The 15,947-nt window shown below is 31.5% G+C and overlaps 1 protein-coding gene across 8 annotated transcripts in view; it reads left to right on the top strand.

Moving 5' to 3' along the window:
- Window positions 1–13,239, top strand: part of LOC130902889 (long-chain-fatty-acid--CoA ligase 4) — a 41,624-nt gene extending 28,385 nt beyond the window's left edge. For 4 of the 8 annotated variants that reach the window (XM_057815175.1, XM_057815171.1, XM_057815174.1 and 1 more), the window contains 9 exons: window positions 3,419–3,529; window positions 4,607–4,822; window positions 5,412–5,844; window positions 5,964–6,298; window positions 8,141–8,280; window positions 9,106–9,278; window positions 10,022–10,285; window positions 11,199–11,474; window positions 11,920–13,239. In XM_057815175.1, the coding sequence (XP_057671158.1) occupies window positions 3,419–3,529; window positions 4,607–4,822; window positions 5,412–5,844; window positions 5,964–6,298; window positions 8,141–8,280; window positions 9,106–9,278; window positions 10,022–10,285; window positions 11,199–11,474; window positions 11,920–12,074 (2,103 nt within the window). In that variant the 3' untranslated portion in view covers window positions 12,075–13,239. The remainder of the gene's footprint in view (window positions 1–3,418; window positions 3,530–4,606; window positions 4,823–5,411; window positions 5,845–5,963; window positions 6,299–8,140; window positions 8,281–9,105; window positions 9,279–10,021; window positions 10,286–11,198; window positions 11,475–11,919) is intronic. The other 4 variants (XM_057815192.1, XM_057815182.1, XM_057815187.1 and 1 more) reach the window with 1 other exon arrangement.
- The last annotated feature ends 2,708 nt before the right edge of the window (window positions 13,240–15,947 follow it).

The following is a 15,947-nucleotide window of genomic DNA, read 5'->3' as shown; positions in this document are numbered from 1 at the left end:
TTGATGGAAAAGGTAAAGCAAAAAACGGCAGAGATCCTAAAGGCACTCACCAAAAAAGACTTCCAGCACTGCTTCGATCAATGGAAAAAACGTATGGAAAGGTGTGTGGCGAAGAGAGAGGAGTATATTTAAGGGGAGGGAGCATTCGAATGTAGAATAATTTTTATAATAAAACCCTTTTTCGTAACCAATCACGTTATTTAATAGTCAGACCTCGTATAAAAAAGATTATCCAGAAAATTAGTATAGACAAGTCCATTCTATTCTTAGTGATAGTAGTAGATAGATTGGACATACTGTATATTAATTGTAGATAAATCCCTACTAGCAAATTTGTATGAGAATCACCATTAATCGCTGCCTTCGGTAATATTTCAGTCAACTCTACTTATACTTTATAATGATATTGCAGTTTTTTATTAAAATAAGCGGATAGATGAAAATGAAGGTTTACTTACAAAGTCCAAAGTGTAAACTTCCATCGGGTATCATTTTTTTTTCTGAAAAGCGTGTGCCCTTGAGATTACTTAAACGTTGTTTCATTGAATTGTCCTTCCTCTTGCTAGAGATATTATAGTGATTTAGAAAATTACCTTTAGAATTGTTTCTCATTATTACAATGATAATCGTCGTCTTGATCCCACACAATTGAATATGAGAGCGGTAGAGCTATTTGAAAATTGATATTTATCTGTTACTTCCTAAATATAAACCAATTGCGATTTTTGCACTAAGCTAAAATTGTTTACTAACGATTAATAAAATAAATTTTACATAATTCACAAAAAGAAAATTGGAAGAATCTACCTTAAATTTTATCTAATATGAAATAATCTCAATTTATTAGTACCATTTTTATGAAGAGATAGTTTCAAATGTATATTCGTAATTTTTTTCATTTACAACTTTTCTTAATGAGTTGAATAGATATGACCAAGTTTTATATTTTCTTATCTCTAATTTATTCACATACTTCACTATGTACATCCAATTTATATATTATATGCACTATTCACTAATTTATATTTACACTTCTCACAATTATTTTTTATCGGAAGAAGAGGAAAATGCGCACACGCACCATCAATGGCTATACAAACCCTTCCTCTATAATCTAAACCTCTGAGGTTCCCATCATGGATCCGCGTTAGCATTCCACTTGATAGCTGTTCTTAATAATGCGTGCATAATATCCACGATCTTCTCTGGAGTGAATTTTCCAATCTTTTGTTCCATTATATCGCGTTATAAACTCCAATGACTGTATATAAATAATGTTCGATGTTGTCCGTGTCTTGTCCACAAGCGAGGCAAGTTGACTCTCTATTTTTCCTTGTTCGAACAAGTAGAATCGATAGTAACCGTGTCATTGGCCTTTTCATCTTATAGTATTCTCTTGTATATATTTTCCTGTGTTCAGATAGCAGCAGATCTGCCGGGATGGTTCCCGCAACGGCTTATACTGCTAGCTACCCTGGCTATTCTTTTGCGGTTGACCTGTATTGAATTGTAGCTGAGACTAAGTCTCCTTTTGATGGCAGTTTCCTCCGATATTTCTCATTAGTCGCCTTAGCGATTGTTGATGCTTTGTCTGCTCCTTTTCTAATATGTTCTCCAAAACTCATATTCGAGTAATCTGAATTCTAAATATTTTATGGATTCTTTCGTCTCGATGGAGAGTTCCTCGATTTTTATCGCTCAAATTTTACCTTATGCTTCATGGTAAAAAATATCAAATCGTTATTTTCCGCCGCTAGCGATAGTCCATGATTATCGAACCATCTTCTCAGAATCCGCATGGCGCTGGTTAGCTTAACTTGTCCCTAGTCTACAAGATAGCATCCCTCAGGTAGCTTTAGTCTGAGAATATATTCACAGGATATGTTCCAGTCCTCTAAGACAATCCCCTGTTTCATTAAGCAGCTGTCTGCTGCTAAAGTAATTATCTACCATGGGAGGTAAGTGAGGGAAATCATACATATCTCTAAGGTTTACTATATTCTCCCAACAATTGAAAGCATTCCTAAAGTCGATAGTTGCCAGTGGAATAATCTCCTTCGAGTCTTGATTTTTTTTTAAAACATATATGATACTACTGAAACCGCATCAGCAGTTGATTTGCCCCTTCAAAAACCAAATTGCTCATCGGATAGGTCGTCACTAACTTTTACTACTGTTTGAAGCCTCGGTTTTTCTAGCACCTTGCCCACAGTTTCTAGCATACAGAGAGGCTGGTTTTTCTGATGCACTGTTTGAGTTCTTTTTTGCTTTTTCTATAGAAACTAGCTTCTGCCTTTTCCATCTTTCTGGCAAAGTACTAGTTTTCAGACATGTATTATAGATGTAGTAATGAGCTTGCTATTTCTGCCACAAGTTTGAAAATTTCTGAGGGAATACCATTTGGCCTTGACGTTTTCTGGTTTTTTATAGATAGCACTGCTGTTGTCAATTCTTCTTCTGTGAATAGAAGTCTATAAGGACGTCTATTTACCGTATTTGAATCCTCGTGTAAGGAAAAAATTTGCAACTGTCGCCTGCATCATCTCGTATTCCCCTTTGTCATACAATATAAAATAATTATGTTTAGTAATTAATAATGGTATATCTGGTACGTTTATTTATATATCCAAGAGGAAAGAAATTGAATGATTTTATATTATGCTTAGTTTTTTGAAGTTAAAATAATTATATTTCTATCTATATAGCTCAACAATTGTTCTGTAGTAGTCACGCAGAAATAAGTATGACGAGAATGACGAGACATTTTTATTAGGATATATCACTACGTTTTTTCGGGCTCTCATGACAGGATTGTTGAATAACGGTTGTTAAACCTCCATTTAGAACGAGGGTTAATCGCTTCGCTTCGCTTTGACCCACTCACAACAAAAAAATTGTCGAAGCGACATTTCTATTTTCAATACAGTTTCCATTAAAGTAAACACATGTTCCCCATCGATGTTGTATTATTTTTAGTGCGTATCTGATGAAATAATTTGAAAGAAACTACTGATTTACATATGACTTCATTATCTATAGTAAATCATGTATCACGCAAGTGTTCTTTGAGTTTTGGGAACGGTCGAATATCACTTTGGGTCAAATCTGGTGATAACCATCTCAAAACTTGTTTGAGAAATTACAACTGTGACTGCATACTTTATCCTTATAAGCAACTTCCACATAATTATTATGTGTATTAAATAAATCAGTCATAAATTCAATTCTTATTATATATAAACAATTCAAATAAACTTGAACAACAAATTTGTATAAAAAATATCCCAGATTGAAATATGTCCTACTTAAGGGTTTGGTTGAAGAATTTTGGGAACATAGAATGATCGGTGGTAGTTATGGTGGATGGTATTAATATTTGTGCTTAAAATTTGTTCAATCATTTTGTGTATTTTTATAGGGCGTTATCGTGGACATCGAAAAGGAACCGTCTAAAGACTTTGTTATTGACATGAAGGAAACTAGTGATATTTCTAAAAGTGTTTCTCAAAAACCATCTAAAAAGTATAAGGTATTATTAACATAATGACAATAGTTTCGTGTATTAATGTTCTATCAATTAGTACAAAACTTTATAATATAAATAACCGCCATATAAATGGTCAATACTTTAGCAAACTTCTTTCCATCACTCCTTCTTCTTATCGAATTCCAAGCAAAAAATCTTCCCAATTATTAAAAATTATAGTTTTTCTCCACTCCATAGACGCGAGTTTACTCTCCTTAAAGTCTCGTCTGTGTGAATACAATAAATTTTTTCTTTCCTCTTCATCCCCCTGCTGGAGACGCGTCCAAAATTCACTACGTGTGAGTTTCTGCTCAAAATTCAGAAGTTTTGGCACCTAACTGACTGAATTTTTGCAGTAATCGAATCGTTCATCAATTATTTGCTCAATACTAGCTACGTGTAAGCCCAAATCTTCAGCCATATCGGTCCCCTAAAATTTTTTTCTACAGCGCTGACGCTCTCATCGGCAACACTTATTCTGGGGCGCCGCGCATCTGGAAAGTTTGTCACCATTTCTGGACTTTTTTGGAAAGCATAACACCATTCATACATTCGAGTAATTTTCGATGAAATTCCGCAGATTTTACATTATCTTTGACTAAAAAACGAATAATGATGTATTGCGCAATAGACACTGGTACATCTTTCTCGCTCATGGTTCTACGCTTTGTAACAGACCAGTCTAACATTTCAGTGCAGCAACTTTAACGACACTAAATTTTTGGCGCGTTTATTGAAAAATTCCGGCTTATATTTGAATCACCCTCGTAACATCTGTGCAAATCAAATCACGATTTCTGAAAATTTTTGCAATATGAGAAACAACATTTTGAATTTGTGACTAAATTAGGAAAAAGTTTACCGGGGAAGTGGAATATCGCCTTCATCAATGGACTGAATGTCCCTAATACTTTGTTTTATTGGCATAAATTCATAATGGCTTATCTCTTTTCTAACGAAACCCGTTTGAGGTACATTTATTAAATGGTTTCGAAATTTCTAGCTGAAAAAATTCTTTTGTTTATTATATTGCCTTTTAATTATAAATTTTTACTGGTACTTAAATTTTTATTCTTTTAGGCCAAACAAATAGATGAAGATACAAAATCTGTAACATATCGGTCAACTGTAAAACCTAAAGATCATCATGTAACCATTATTCGTGAGAAGATAGATACTATGGCAAAGATGTTTGAGTATTGTAGTAAAACGTATTCGAATAGACGGTGTTTGGGTACCAGGGAAATATTAGCTGAAGAAGACGAGTTACAACCTAACGGTAGAGTTTTTAAAAAGGTAAACAATATTTTAATTTTCAATGTCATGTTGTTTGTGATATCGATCGATTAAGTACATGAATTTTAACTTGAACTATCCGCTTCATTGATTCTAGTGCATATTTCACTAATGATTGAATTAAAAAAGGGAAATTCTTCGAATTTACTATTTAAAAAAATACCAATCACTACATATTGATTTTTACAAACTTTGTATAAGCAGTATATGCAAAGAAATCGTTGCACTTTCTACGATGAATGTGTAGTAATCTGTAGTTTATTAACTATATTATTTTAAGATGATAAAATCGATAATTATATTATATTTTTTACTTTTAACTTATTTTATACATTAATTAAAAATAATAATTTATTGCTGTGATAATCACTTTTTTAGAATTGTGAAATTTAATAATGTATTAGCTGACACATTAAATTTTAACATTACCTTAATGAACATTTTAATAATTTTGTTTATAATTATTATAAAATAGCAATTAACAGCAAATAATGAAAATTTGTTATAAATTAACAAATTGAATCATAAACTACACAAAAAAAAATGTATACTGTGTTACCAAAATACAAAAATTTTTTTGTCATTTCAGTTTGTAATGGGTGATTACCGTTGGAAAAGTTTTTCCGAAGTAAATATTTTAGCCACAAATTTCGGAAAAGGACTTTGCGAATTGGGTAACGAGCCAGGTAAAAACGTCGCTATATTTGCCGAAACTAGAGCGGAATGGATGATAGCAGCCCATGGTATCTTTAAACAGAAGATACCTTTGGTTACCATTTATGCTACACTTGGAGATGAAGCAATTGCACATGCCATTAACGAAACTGAAGTTAATACTATCATTACCAGTTTCGATTTGTTACCCAAATTCAAAAAGATTTTGCATATGACTCCTCGAGTCCAGACTTTGATTTATATGGAAGATCAATTGAAAAATCTAGAAACCGCCGAAGGGTATAAGGACGGTGTAGCTATTTTGAAATTCCAAGATGTCCTTGAGAAAGGATCTGCGTCAAATATTCGTAAGTAAAAGGTCATTTTATTAAATTGAACAAAAACATTGTTAGCATTCAAATTCAGAACTACCTGATTCTAGATTTCTTTTTAAAATTTTGTAGGCTTAATGTCAATTTTTTTTCAGAGCTTGTACCACCTAAACCAGACGATATTGCTATTATCATGTATACAAGCGGATCTACGGGTGTTCCTAAAGGTGTTGTTCTACTACAAAAAAATTTAATTGCTACTTTGAAAGGATTTTGTGATTCCACACCAATTTACGATAATGATGTCATGATGGGATTCTTACCGCTTGCCCACGTTTTCGAATTATTAGTTGAAAGCGTCTGCCAATTCGCTGGTGTTCCAATTGGTTATTCCGGAGCATTGACAATGACCGATTCGTCCAGTAAAATTAAGAAGGGAACCAAAGGAGACGCCACTGTATTACGACCAACAGTCATAACTTGTGTACCAGTAAGTATGTTCTATTACTTAACTTACTTACCAAGACTGCCTTTTCAAGTTTTACTTTGAACAACTGTATACACTGGATCCAACTATGGTAGTAGTTACAGCTGAGTCCGGCTAATCCAAACTGCGGAGCAGAATGAATTTCACGTTGAATATGGTGTTGCGGGCTGAGGACTCAAAATAAAACTGTCCAATAGTTTTGTAAAATGTCAACTTAGAAGAAAAACAATAATCAGATAGTGTAACAATATGAATATCTATACATGAATAGGACACACTGTATATGAGCCAAAAAATTAGACAAACTAATATAAACCAATAAGAACATTGTTGTATAAAACAAAAGAACAATGAAAAAGTCAATTAAAAAAGCCAATACATACACATATAAGTAAAAACCTGTGCAAACAACATACCATTTTAAATTATTAGATGTCAGTCAAAAAATAAAGTACATATGTACATATTCCGCACGAATATGTTTATATGTAATTCATAATTAATTGGAAATAATAACAAAGTCCAACTTTTTAAATATTTCTTCCTTCGTTGATTTAGAATAGAAGTCAAGACAGTATAAATATAAACACTCTGCATCCTCTTCATTATCGCAATCTAAAGAATCAGATTGTATTTTAAATTTGTATTTTAAATTCTTTTTTGACAATGTCTCTTTTTCTCTGTTCTTTGGATTTTTTTAAATGAAGTTGTTCTCATTCTCTATGAATGTTGAGAGGAATACATTTATATTTGTGCGCATGTGTATCTTTGTGTGGAGAGCACCTGATCTCTTGTATGTGTGGAAAAGCTCATGCGCAGGACTTGTGCCTTGACACAGTTCTATGTAAGATGTTATGTTGTAAAAATGTTTCTTTTATTGTTCTTATTAACAGGCAATAAAGCCTTTTTTATTAAGAGTGATTTGTTTGATTGAACATATACCTTAACAAAATATATTTTTCTTTTTGTGCGCTCCACTTTCTTGGCCTCTTTAATGATCCGATTTTCTTTAGCTTCCCTTAACCCATCTAAATATGGTGATGAACTGACAATTACTGCTTTTCCTTTTATTTTGGACGTTCTTTGCTCGATCTGTTCTGAATTGGAAAAATATTTTTTAGAGACCCTGTTGGATATGATAGTTTTTATACTGCTATTACATCACTCAATAAATCGTGTGACTGACACACAGATGGCGCTGCCATTGTCAAATCCAATTGACGTTTCGACTTATTTAAGTCTTTATCAAAATAAGTCGAAACGTCAATTTTTATGTTTTTGAAAAATTATTAAAGAAAACTAATTTTAAAACAGAAGGAACCTAAAATTTAGAAGATTCTAAATTTTATGTAGATGGTAACCTTCGAGATATATTGCGCTTTCAATCAAAGCTGTCCTAGTTGCTGGACTAATATAAATCAATAGTCATATTAATATAGTTGCAATCAAGGTTACTACAATAATAGAAGGTTTGTGACATGCACAAACGATCAGCTGCTTGAACACCAGCTACGTAATTATGTTTACATTTTTGTTTTGTTTATATTTTTATGTCAAACAGAACCTCACTAACATTATGTTCGTGTTATGAGGATGTGTGTTATCTCTTGCTAATCTGGCTATACAAACGAATATATTTCTAACTAACGAATTTATTGAGACTTGTTGCCGTTCTCACAACTGTGAAGAGCCGGTGACGTTACTTGTCTACTGCGCATCTTGTTATCAAACCTTTTATTATTCTAGTAACCTTGGTTGCAATTTCCAATTAATTGTGGATAAAATCCACTTTCTGACTTGAAGTCACTTCTAATGATAAGCTGTTAATATGTGTTTTCTTTGCAGCTAATTCTGGACAGGATATCTAAGACTATTCAAGAAAAACTTAGTAACAGTAGCAACTTGAAGAAAATAATATTCAAATTTGCCTATGAATATAAAACTACTTGGAAAAAACGTGGATACAAAACTCCATTAATTGACAAGTAGGTACTTGAAAATAATATTTATTTGTATTAACAAATTTATCCCTCCTGGAATCCTGGTTCAAAAAATTTATTAGTATATATATATTACAACAAACGACAAAGGAAGAATCGTCACGGAAAGAGTTGAGTCCTTCTCTTATCTAGGAGTGCTGACAATGAATATGGATGATTAGACAAAAGAGCTAGAAAATAGTATATCAAAGGGCTGTAGAACAATGGGGGCTCCGAAATATATTCTGAAACCATTGGACAAAAAATTATTAGGTCTAATGTACTGTATGGTTGTAAGTCCTGGATACTAACCTCCTGAAAAATTGAAAATCTGGCAGAGAAAAGTGTTCAGAAAAATACTGGGGGCGTGAAATTGAACGATTCGAAGAGAAAAAGAACGAATATTGAGCTAAAAGAAATATATAACAAGCCTAATATTACACAAGTAGTCAGAGCTTAAAGAGTCAGGGGGTTGAGGCAAGTATACAGAATGAATGCACTCAGAATAATTGTCAAGAAAGTACAAATGAATGAAGGAGGAATCAGAAGAAGAAGAGGAGGGCTGAAAAGAAAATTGAGACGAGTAGAAATAACTGAGTGGGGAGAAAGAACAGAGGACTGAAACGAGTGGAGAGGCATAATGAAGAAACTAAGGAAAGAAGAAGAAAATAGAGCTTAGAAAGTTTGATTATACTCAAGTTTGGAATATATATTTTGTAAATGGGAAAATTAAGACTTCAAGGTCATACACTGTTAATTATTAATCATTTGTATGTCATCTGAGGGGTTGGGATAATTGAATATTCTGTTATATGTATGGTCTGTTTTCAGAATTGTTTTTAAACCAATTTCGAAAATAGTTGGTGGCAATATGAGGTTGATGATTTCTGGTGGTGCTCCATTATCAGCTGAAACACACGAACAAATTGGTACTTGTATGTGTGTTGTCATAATTCAAGGTTATGGACTTACTGAAACTACTTCGTGTGCCTGTGTGCAGGATTGTAAGTAAAATTTATTCAATACTGGTTACAACTTATAAAAAGAAGGTCAAATTTATATCGTTTTCGAATTTCAAGCATAAATCAAAAATCCTTTTCTGTGAAATGAAAATCAGAAATCTCAGTGTATATTTTTATCTCTATTTAAAACCAACTGGTCATTATTTGAGTCATAATAAAGTTAAACGATATGATCAATACATTTAAATTAGTGTTATTTAATACACTCGGAAGACTTCTCTGGAAAAAGTTTCTTTGCAAACAAAAAATGAGAAATACTAACAAATTGAAACCTTTACAAATTAAAAGTAAGGAATTGTTTTTGGAATCAATAATTTTTTAACATCCATTTTGAACTGTAAACATTAAATGTTTCTATAAAAATGGAAGCAGTTTGGTAGCTAAATTCAAGCATAGCCATATCAATTGTTAAATTAAGGAATCATGGATGTATATGTCATATTGAGTTAGAAACCATCCATGAGAAATCCATTGGTGAATGGGTTGTGAATAAACTTGACGACAATTTGAAATAATATGCTAGATAAGGTGATAAATGTAAGATAATGGAACATTTGCATAGAATTACTCTATTAAAATTGTATACAGGACACTAGAAGAAGAAGCAACTGTAAAAATCGATAATGAGTATTGAGTAGAAAAATGAGGACTATTTTCAATATCATCGTGATTCGAAAAATTCCTCAGCTGAAAAGTTTGTCTTAAATTTTTTCTTTTTATTACAGTGTATGACATGTCTTTCGGAAGAGTTGGTGCTACATGTACTGTTTGTGATATTAAATTGATAAACTGGGAAGAAGGTAATTACCGAGTGACGGACAAACCTTTTCCTCGTGGGGAAATAGTCATAGGAGGTGAAAATATTAGCGCAGGTTATTACAAATTACCGGAAAAATCAAAAGAAGACTTTTTCGAACAAGATGGCACAAGGTGGTTTAGGACAGGTGACATTGGCGAAATTCATGAAGATGGCGTACTTAAAATAATTGGTAAGTAACCAAAAACTATTTATTTATTTATTTAGTAAATATATGTTACTTTGTTTATATTCTTTAAATTCATTTAGTTTGAGAAGTCATAGAGTGAATGATAAGTATCCTGAAACCATCTCAATCTTGTGACCTTTCTTGTTCTCAATTCCTTCTCTCAACTTTTTTTCTTGCCCTACCCATGCAGCTAATGTACATTACTATCTTTATAATGTGTTTTCTGTAAACACATAGTGTTTGGTTTGTAATTAGATGAAAGTTTTTTCAACATTTCATAGTGTGAATAATAACCATTCAAATTCCGTTGTAGTATGATGATAACATAATGGTTGTGACGACTGGAGTAAATAGGGCCTTCTGATATGTATCTTCGTAATCGTTTTCTTATCTTGGTTATGCGAATTTACAGGGATTTATTCGCGATTTGGAGATACACTTTTCCAGTATATCAATAGGAGACTCAAAATCTGAGTTATAGTTCCTTTGTGTGCTTATTGGACCACTTGAACCATGAATATTGGTAATCAAATTTGTCAGTTTATCATTATTTAATATTAGCTCATCTCTGTGTTCCTGAATAAAATTTTTCATTGTTTCGTCCAATCAAATTTTCTTGGGTTTGTTTACATTCAGCTCTTTGCAGGTTTTGAAAGTTGTTTCTCATTGAATAGGTTTATCTTCTTTTCTCATTATGTTTCATTTTCTATTCAACGATTTTTTTCTTTTTCTTTTATTATCATGATTTTAGCTTCATTCATGAAAGCTTCAACATTGTTTCCTTTACAATTGGCATTCCTAGATGCTTATTATTATTTAGAAGAATAAAAATTACAAAATTACTTCAATATTCAACTTCCATACCTTCCAACCTTATTTTCACGTTTCACTAATTTATTATCATCTGTTGTTTCAGATCGTAAAAAGGATTTGGTAAAATTACAAGCCGGAGAATACGTATCACTTGGTAAAGTAGAAGCAGAAATGAAAACATGTCCATTAGTAGATAATATTTGTGTTTATGGAGAATCAAGCAAAGATTACTGCGTCGCTCTGGTCGTGCCCAATCAACACCAATTAAAAGATCTTGCTGCTAAAAAGGGTATCTCAGAAAAATCATTCGAAGAATTATGCAAAGATGAAACTTTAGAAAGGGCTGTTGTCCAAGAACTAGCAGAACATGGAAAGAGAAGTAAGTATAATAAATTAATACTATGATTTTTATTTTGTTAATATTCCCGTATATAATCCTTACCAGTATATAACTTTCATATCCATTTCTTTTTCGCCTACCTTTTCTTCTTCTAATTCCCTTTCTCTAAATTTGTGCTCGCTTGCTGAAGTGCTATGCCACTGTAGTTCTTGTAACAGGTCTTATCCCCTTTCTTTTAGGGCATATCACAGTGTTGTTCCAATCATTTGGTAATCACTGTTCTTCCCAAAATGTTTCTTTTCAGTTTGTCGATTCCTTGATTCAACTCTTGTACACTTGTTTGATATCTCTTTTACTTTCTTTCCGTTATGAAAAATTCTCGAATAGGCTTAAAATACATTCTGTTTTCCCAATTTGTGTTACAAATGATCAATTTAATTATTTCTCGTTAACGTAGATGTTACTACTAGATATTTTTTTGCAGATAAACTTGCAAAATTCGAAATTCCCGCTGCAGTTAAATTAGTAACAGAAGTTTGGTCGCCAGATATGGGTCTTGTAACTGCCGCGTTCAAATTGAAGAGGAAAGATATCCAAGAACGATATAAACATGAAATAAATAGAATGTACGCCTCCTGAAAGTTATATTATTTTTAAATGGATTGTTGAGTATGTATAGTAGTAATACAACAGAGAATTGTGTATATGAGTATTAACTAATCATCGAAAGATTTCGTATTAGGCCCAACTTGATTCTACTGGCAGTTTTTTTAATAACAGATTTAGCATATGGCACAATTGTGTATAAAGTATTTTGTATTTTTTTTCTTGTATATATTGAATTAAACCTATCGTGTAAGATTTTATGTAATATTTTATTTATATATTCGCTTTTTTCATATATTCTGTTTTCTGTATATAAGAATAAATCTATATTTTATATTATTAAGAGTGTTTATGCCGAGAATTTTATGATATTTCTAATGGTTGCTATCTATACAGACAATACATTTTTATAAATTAGTTTAATTGTCGTTTATTATATACAGGATATCCTTTATTTGTCATCGTCGTTTGATAATAAGTTTGTAAGGATTTCAAATTAGTCCTTGATTATATAATTAGATAAACGGATTCTTGATTTTGCTGAAAATCTAATTTTTCAATTATTTTAGAAGCTAAAACCGATTTTGCCGCTGTAGAAGATAATATTTGAAGGAATTGTAGTGAAATAGTTATGTCAGAATGCCTGTCTTATTTCTTTATAAGACACACAGAAATAATATGTGTTATTACAGCTATAAGTATGATTTTTTTAATCTTAGGCAGAAATACTCTTAAGTTAGCATCACCGTGGTTTGACAAGGGTAGAAGGGAGTATTTTGTTAATACTTGTACGTTGTTGCTTAATTCTTAGTTTAATAAAAAATAAATTGTTCAATATTTGATTGCGTGGTTAAGACTCGAAACTTTCTACCTTGAAGATGAGTTATATCAATGATACTCCAAATTCAGTTTGACAGAAACTACAGATTAATAAATCTGTCTAAACTATTATGAACAATTAAATAGTGCTTAATAGCGTTAAATAATATATAAACTTAGTAGACAGTTTATAGGTAGATATTATAAAAAATTAAAATATTTTTTATACCCAACATTAATTTAATTTTCTACAATAACTCTTTGCTCTACGTATTATCGTAGCTCTCAATTTCAGCCCATATTTCTACAAAACGCTTTGTTTCTTGCTCTTAAGAATACATCTTCTAGAAATTAAAAAATGTAAATATTTGTAATAGAATCCATAAAAATGGAGAAGAAGAAAAGCATACTAATATTGGACAATGAAAGATTTGAATATTTTCGATATTCACAGTCAAAAAGCATCAATTATAACTACACTCCCAAATAGAAACTAACATATTGTGCCGGTTGGTATCAAATACCATGAATTGGGAATTCTCGGAATATTAGAACCGGCATCATTACCCCAGTGACTTCCAAATAATCCCTTTATCGTGGTGGATTAGCTTACTTTGTTCTGGTGATTTTGTTATTGTAGAAACTTTTGTAAATTATTTTCTATTGAGTTTTTTATTTTCATTTTTATGAGGAATTTCCAGTGCTTTTTCCATGGTTTTGTAGTTAATGCTACAGAAGGGTTCGGGTCCCATGAAGGGCTTGTCTGCCCCCGCTTTAGCGAGCTTATCAGCTATTTTGTTTGAATTTTATAGTATTGGAGATCTAATGCACTGTGATATCGCGTAAGGTCTATTTTTTAACTTTTTCACTGCTTCATGGGGAGAACCGACTGGGTACTGTGAGCTGCCCTCTCCCACCTAAACTTACCTCATATGATGAGTATCTTTCCATCTCGGTATTTCGGCGGAATTTTTGTTGCGTTTAATATGTACAATTATATTGGACTTAAATTCAATTCAAAAATATAATGAATCAAATTGATTATAAACGTTCATAACAGAAAATGTTATTTTGTAACTGAAGTGATTTGCAACTTGTGAGGATTTCTAAAACTTTTAAAGGGTTGTCCATTAGAATGCGTTTATGAGCTTATTTTATTTAAATGTTAGATCTTTCGCCCGACTTTAGGGGTGGTCTGCAATGGGACCGTGCACGCCGGGAAAGCTTTACTTGCTCGACTATAGGAGAGCGCCGCAGTGAAAAGGTTAAATTGTAAGGGCTTTTAGTGAGGTTCCTAAAAATGCCTTTTTTATTTTAGGCCCATAAATGTTTCTTTTTTAGCTTAGTAAGTCCTTATTTTAAAAAATTTGTATCAACGATTATTTATATATATATAAAAGGAACTGTGTAAGTAAGAAGTGTACTAACGCACATATTTGTAATGGCTAATGTAACTATGAGTAAATCACGATTGTAACCCCACTGAGAGTTTTTTCAGGAAAAAAGTAGCTAAATGTGATCATTTTCACTTCTAATCATACAACTTATGTTTAATTTCATCTGGCAACCATCCATAAACAAATGAAAAAAAAGTTTCTGAGAACGATAGTTAAATTAAAAGTATGCGGTGGTATATATATATATATATATATATATATATATATATATATATATATATATATATATATGAAAATGATCACATTTAGCTACTTTTTTCCTGAAAAAACTCTCAGTGGGGTTACAATCGTGATTTACTCATAGTTACATTAGCCATTACAAATATGTGCGTTAGTACACTTCTTACTTACACAGTTCCTTTTTTTTATTAATCAAAATGTTCACGCTATAGCTGCCATTTGCAGCAACATGTTAATTATCTATGAGATATTATTCTGTTAAATGAACTTTGAGTAAAATGATAGGTCCTCAAAACTCCCTTTTTTCATGTGTTATCCCTAAAGTCCCTATTTTTAAAAAAAAAAGTTGTATGCTAAAAGCCCCATATATTGTTAATTATATCGGTCAATACGTTGATTTTAACTATTATTTTATTTATCTACGAAACGATACAACGTCAAAGGTAGCAAAATATTCTTATTTCGTTTGTAGTTGGAAGGTTTTTCGCAACTAATATTGTTGTGTTATATTTAGTAGCAATATTATGAGATTGTTTCACATAATTTATTATTGTTTTTTTTTTGTTGTAATATGATATGTTAAGTTTCTAGTAAAGACTGTTCGCGAGCCGATATCTAGTTAAATTGTCAATTTAAAGTAATTGGTCTAAACGTTTATTTTAATAAAGGCATGTACTTAATGAAATTATTCTACAAAATTGATGAATATTGACAAAAAAGAAATCATTTTATTTAATTTTTTTCAATCAAATTTTTAGCTAAAACGTCTAATATTCAATCAATATGAGTTACAACTTGTAAGAACAAATTATATAAAGTCTAAGGTTTACAATATTTGGAAGATTACCAATATTTTTGCAGGCACTTAAAAGGAAAAAAGATTTTTGTTTTCGGCTTCTAATTGTTATTGAAATTGAATGATTTTGGATTTGTTAATATTTTACGTGAAAATTTGAAATATACCTTTATTAAGGTGAATTATTATTTATGTATGTATATATTAGATAGGATATTGTTATAAATTGAACGGTTGTTAGCAATTTTAGTTATCTTAATTACAAGACTACACAACAGCCGAACTGGATCATACTAAAACATATTTTTGAACACATCGTGAAATAAAAGTATTATTAAAATATCTTTAGTTTTATTTCCCACCTAGAGCAGTATGTGCAAGACCAAGAAACAAAAAAAAAATAAACAAGTAATTTTACTTGAACCAACCTGTTGAAGTAAAAAACTCGTTCCCGTTCCACTTAGTCCAGAGCGTTACAATAAAGTGGAATGGATTAAGAACCGTTTTGAGCGCTGGAGTAAATAATAACAAATTGCAAAACAGAAAAAATGAAGCAAAAGCTTTAAAAGTTATGTTACTCATAATATCCTTTCAATAATCCCCGCATCAAATAATGAGATAGATTCCCATGGTTGCATGCGTTTTAAAACTTTG

Source organism: Diorhabda carinulata, chromosome 2, assembly GCF_026250575.1.
Source record: "Diorhabda carinulata isolate Delta chromosome 2, icDioCari1.1, whole genome shotgun sequence".
In the NCBI taxonomy this organism is placed as follows: Eukaryota; Metazoa; Arthropoda; class Insecta; order Coleoptera; family Chrysomelidae; genus Diorhabda; species Diorhabda carinulata.
Note: the sequence above shows the minus strand (reverse complement) of the source record. Positions and strands in the feature narration are given on the sequence as shown.